We start from the raw sequence: 6000 nt of genomic DNA, 5'->3' as shown, positions 1-6000 counted from the left end.
GAGAAAGACTACAAAAACCAAACAAAATATACAAGCCTTGTAAACCCACCTTTGAGCTACGCTCATCCCGCTAATAAGATTTTGAGAGTGTGAGGTCTTTTGGATTTTGCAAGATGACTGAACAAAACATGGACGATCTTATGGATGAAAGTGATCTACCCGAACTAAAAACGGAGCAAAAGTTGGATTTGATTATGATGCAGCTTCAAGAAGAACGAAGAGCCCGACAAGCTTTGCAAGTTCAATTGGCCAATCTGCAATGATCTACCACCGACCAAGATGGATCGCAACCCGAAGATATTATACGACGTACCATCGACGCAACACTTGAAGCCCAACCATCTTTAAAAAAGCTCCACTAATCACCATAGTGCCTCTTTGCCTAACATAATTAAAGTGGATATTCCAAGCTCCACTAGTCACCATAATCCCCAAGAAGATGCTTAAGGCGGCCCAAGGATACTAGAAAATGTGTTAAAAAACATTTAGATTTCAAAGGCTAGGAAGTAGAATACGAGGATAGCACTTGAACTATTAGTGACTTACATTCAAGAGTTGGATCAATGAGTTATTGAGTTCCACTCCATTTCGAAAAGTTTGTGAAAGGGTTTTGAAAAAGTGTAGGAAGATGCAAGAAAGACATAATCTAGCTACCTTATAAGAGTTTGGAATAGATGTATGGGATGAGATGGATGTGCTTTCACACTTTAGCACTATGCTCTCTCTCTCTCTCTCTCTCTCTCTCTCTCTCTCTCTCTCTCTCTCTCATAGTTAATTTCAATGTAAAGGACACTAAGGGTTGTGCATATGGGATTGCCTTCTTTCTCAGATCTTTTTGGCCTCCCAAGGGTAGGCCATTGTGTTTTTCAAGGGTACTCTTGAATTTTCCTAAAGAGAGAAACACCCTTACCTTATATTCTAGACATTCAACTTCTAGATTGGTGAGCTCAAATAGTTCCTAACTTCATGAACATTAGTAATGACCATCCATGCTTGTAATTTAAGTCTTACAATATGATATTAGTCATGTGAGTCAATTGCTCTAATACCACCGAATTATTTAGAAGCTGTCAACTTCTACCACAACTAATCCATACAAACTTGCATTTTGGTTGCCAAAATTTTATTACAAGAGCTTAACCATTCTAGTATAGATTGCATATTTGCATTTCCTTACTTCGCAAGGTTTAATCATGGTAGATTGTATCTCTTCAATATAGTAGAAAGTCAAAGTATTACAAGAAATTAATAACCAACACCAATGTAAATAAGAACTTGCACCGTAGGCAAAAGTGATGAAAAACATAGGGTTGAACTTTGCATCACCAAAGAAATTGGTAAATGTGAAGCAACAAAAGTGTTGAAGAACATAAGGTTGTCTTTTGCATTCTCCATCAAAGAGGGTGTAGCTAGCATAGCATCCTAAAGACCTCTCTTGAAACTTATTGCAACCCTTTCATTTCGACTCTAAAATGGTATTTGGACAAGCTGATGTCATATAATCCATATGAAAACTAGGAGCTCAAGAGCCCCTTGCAAGCTTTCAGCATGCTTAGATAATTTCGTACTTATGCACATGTTTTGTCTCACCTTATTACTATAAGAATGGAATATGGGAGGAAAATGAGAGAAAATGGCAATGTAGATAGCCACTCTCTTCCAAACATGTAGATACAAAGAGTTGACCCCACTTGAAACAATTGTATTTTACATACATTCCAAAATGACTTTGAACAAGACTTCTATGGATAGCGATTTTCTCTTCCAAACGTGTAAGATACAAAGAGTTGGCCCCACTTCAAACCATTGTCTTACATTCCAAAATGACTTTGAACACGACTCGTGTTCATTATAGGAAGGTGATTTTCCCTTACAAAGAAAGGAAAAGTACCCACAAGGATATCATATAGTTGTGCATAACTCAACAAGCAACCTCAAGTCTATAAGATTACCATATTAGAAAGTTAAATCCCTCTCCCCCACTGGTCTGTAGCAGTTAGGAATAAAGCATCTTATATTGATTACAGTCAAGATTTATTCAATGTATACCAAAAGTTCACATGCTAATGCAAAATGTTCACAATTTTTACTTCTAAGTATTAATAATGTCATTTTACATATAAACCATACCCTTGTCCTTACTTTAATCATGGCATGAATGCATCATAACATTTACTACGAAGTTTTAGCAAAGGTAGACACCTCAACAATTTTCAACTTGCATTAATCAATGTAACAATGTACTGTAAAGCAGTCCGGCATTTAAACTACCGCCATCTTTTGTACTTCCAGATGGCCACTAGGATTATAAGGTTCCTCATATCCCTCGGTCCATGTGCTTTGAGGTCGATGTATTCTGCACAGCCCTACCTAGCATAGCTCATCAAATGTGATATGTTGCCTTGAAGAAAAAAAGCTGTGAAAAATCAAAATACAACTTGAGTAATGCATTCCAAGTGCTAGTGACCAGGGAACCTTAAGGTTCAGCATGACATGCAATATCAAATGAATACAAGGAATATCCTTATTATACAATTATAGCAGAGCAACATATGCATTAGGCCAGGACAGCAATGAACAAAGCACAGAGTCTCTCTTGCATTCTGCACTCCTATACTTTCATCTGAGGATGCAAAGCTTTCACAAAGTATTCAGACAACTTAGCATGATGGTCATGCTCAGATGTAAGCAAGCTTTTATATGCTGACTCATTTTCATCATTCCATGTAGCATCATTAATACCTGTGCTCCACTTAACATTTCAAAGATTACGGGTACTTCTCGTGTCACAACCTATGCATCATTGATACCAAGTAGCATCATTAATACCTGTGCTCCCCTTAACATTTCAAAAATTACAGGTACTTCTCATCTTAAAACCTATGCACAAAATACCTATATAACATTAACATCTGTCCAGAATGTTCTCTCACTGCTGACTATGTTTTCCATAACACTGCTTTCTGTAACAATGACTCATTTTCCTAACACTTAAAATTTTTCACAAAACACACTAAATATCTGACATATGCAATGGGTGATAAAATCAACCTTCGTAGTTCTGCATACGACTAGTAAGTAACATTCCATTTATTGCTCAGTTTGGAGTTGCTCTTTTGATCACAAATTTACCATTTTTTTGTGACAGCATCATTTGGTGCCAGTACACAACAAACTGAGCAAACGCCTCATGATTCGTCTGTCTATTCATTACATTTAAACTAAGTTCTTCAGCAAAACAACCAACCTGACCCCTTCAGTACTAAAGCAACTGAGTCGAACTCATTAGCAGAACGTGAATTTATGACTTAACACCTTATCCACAAAAACCCAAGCATATATTGCTCTCAAATCTCTTTTTGGTAACTCTTTAAACTCGAGCCTTCAACTTTAAGCCAAACAAAAGAATACCTACTGTACAAGTTTCTCGACAGATCTTCATCAATGCTTTCTTTGGTTACTCTTGATGTTAGTTTGGTCGGAACATACTGTCCAGACAACACATTTTCTCATACACAGCACACCGCACAATGCTGCCATTAAAAATTACAAAGCAATAATACACATGATAACAAGTGGAGGAGAACAGTGGACTAGAAGATAACCTTTGATGTATACAAGGAAAAGCGTTTGGCACATTAAAGTAGTGTATTACCAAAACCAAGTCAAAAGTACATTGGCTTCTGATACAAAACACAAAACTGTTCTGTCCACTTGATATGAGAAAAAGGAGCTTACTAAATCTGCCATTGCAGAAGGTTAAAGCTAGAGCCCACCTTGAACAGGTCTTCTTTAAAACCTTCCAAATCTGATAAACCTCACTACTGAATCTGTTACAACTCTCAAGTAGCTAGAAGAACATCCCTCATCAAAGTGTTAAGCAAGCAGCATGTAAAAGCACAATTTTTGATGTCAAACACCGTGTTGCACCATAAATTGGAAGAAAGAGACTCTTTGAATCTCTACTTTGCTTTTCTATATGGTGAGACACAAGTATGTCACGATGTTCATGAACCTGCAAATCAACAAGTGCATGTGCTCTGCATACACGACATGTAACAAAGAGAATGCTAGAATAAGATGAGACAACTGGTCTACACTGCTTTAAGAACATTTTTTCTTTGTGATATGTGAGGAGTTAAAATACATGAAGAAAGAATGCGCTAGCTTTGGATTTCATATGTTACAAATGCCAATCTACCCTGCAAATTGTTAACTCCGCATTCTCTTTTTTGGACGACCCAGCTCATGTTCACCTGCCTGCACGTAGATTCATCAGAATTAACTTATTATCATCCTTATCTTTCAGATTTCAACTCAAACTATAACTATTCAATGTAGTGGAGAGAGGCACAACATGTAAACAGTAGTCACCTCATGATCTACAATCACAAGCATGAGATCTACAAGAAATACAAAATGTATGACAGCATGATAAACATGATCTATAGAATGCTGAATGAGAATAAGTGCATGAAATATTATAGACACAATGAGGGGCCCTAGAACCTTTGTGTCTCAAGGACAGGGAAAAAGATGAATGAGAATGGTGACAAAGTGTATTGCACTCGTGACCTAGATCCCAAGTCACAGTAGCAGTAGTCCACCAAGGATGACGATGATGATGGCAGCTCCCAGCAGCAGAGGGAGCAAAACACAGTCCTCTGGGGTGAACCTGGTGTCAAAGTTGACGTAGATCAGCAAAATGCAGATCTCAGGCTGTAACATGCAGCAGTCCCACATGTGCAACAGGTCCCAACGATGATGACAGAAGCTACGATCGATCATATCATCTAGCAACCAGTTTGGAGCAGAAAACGCAGAGTATGCAGCATAAAATGCAGCTATAGCAGGCCATAAATGATACCAGCAGGTTGGAGACTACTCCAAGATGATGGCAACAGGCTGGGCGGCTGCAAGAAAGTAGCATGGAAGCACCAACTCCAAGATGAGGTATGAGCAGCACAGTGGGGAGAGGTGGCCCTAGGCTGAGGATAATGATGAATGATCAAGATTCAAGGCAGGATAAAGGGATGCCCACAACCCACTCTATTTGTGAAAGATTTTGGTGCATCTCTTCCACAATGCCAAATAAAGTCTTTTAACAAGAATAAGGCCTGTTAAGGAGCAAAATTTAAGTGTGAATGCATGACAATACATTATTAACGCTAGCATTGATTGTGGTGGCACAGACAGAGAGAAAGTCATACTCCACTGGCTTATCAGCTTGATAATGCAAGGCAATAAATAGACAATGTGATCCCCCATAAAGGACAGTTATGTGGCAAGGAAGGTGGTGAAGTAGATCATCCAAAGCGAAGACGGGCGCAAAATGCAATTCATCCCAATTGTCCAAGAGAAGAAAATGGAAATAGAAGCGCCTGCAATCCAAGGAGAAGCTCCACTAGAGAGGAAACCTGTGAGGAAGAATGATAGCCCAAGGTGATAGATGAAGGTGCCCAAAGCTTGACATTGAGGGAAAACCCACTAGCTCTGTCTCCATGTTGGTGAGAATATGGAGGCATGCCTAATCCTGAGTAGTCATTAGAGGACACTATCCCTGTCACCATGTTGGACAAGATTCGCAAACACAACCACCAAGGCATGCTTGAAAGTCCAAGACTTTGACTTGAGTACAACCAATAAATCCTAAGGGTGGATGCCAAAAACGAAGGTTGAAAGGCATAGCCCTCACCCTGGTATGCCAATAGCTATAGTGTGGAGGGAGTAAAATACAGTCCTTCGATATATAATAGTGGGATGGAAGGAGCAAAACACAACCCTTTGATGAATGACCACAATGGTCCATGATCCATGACCCCCTCTACAAGTGCTAGAGAATCTAGAAACTCATGGATGACATATTGTGGGTGATTAGGGGAGGGGAGGTAACCTCCCAAGGGTAAAAAAGGTATCTTGAAATGGGGTGTTGTAGAGGGAGAAAAATGCAATCCTCTAAGCTAGTACCAAAGGTGCCCTTGTGATGCCAAGTAGAAGAGG

General features: G+C 39.1%; 1 protein-coding gene across 1 annotated transcript in view; it reads right to left on the bottom strand.

Annotated features, from left to right (window-relative positions):
- Positions 1-3561: 3561 nt before the first annotated feature.
- LOC148015488 (polyadenylation and cleavage factor homolog 4-like) overlaps positions 3562-6000 on the bottom strand; it is a 94069-nt gene continuing 91630 nt past the window's right edge. The window contains exon 7 of the mRNA XM_087666095.1: positions 3562-4260. Coding sequence (XP_087522221.1) covers positions 4213-4260 — 48 coding nt within the window. The 3' untranslated portion in view covers positions 3562-4212. The remainder of the gene's footprint in view (positions 4261-6000) is intronic.

Source organism: Lygodium microphyllum, chromosome 24, assembly GCF_053477565.2.
Source record: "Lygodium microphyllum isolate KBCC chromosome 24, Lygodium_microphyllum_v1.1.10, whole genome shotgun sequence".
Classification (NCBI taxonomy): domain Eukaryota; kingdom Viridiplantae; phylum Streptophyta; class Polypodiopsida; order Schizaeales; family Lygodiaceae; genus Lygodium; species Lygodium microphyllum.
This window is presented reverse-complemented; position numbering and strand designations above follow the sequence as displayed.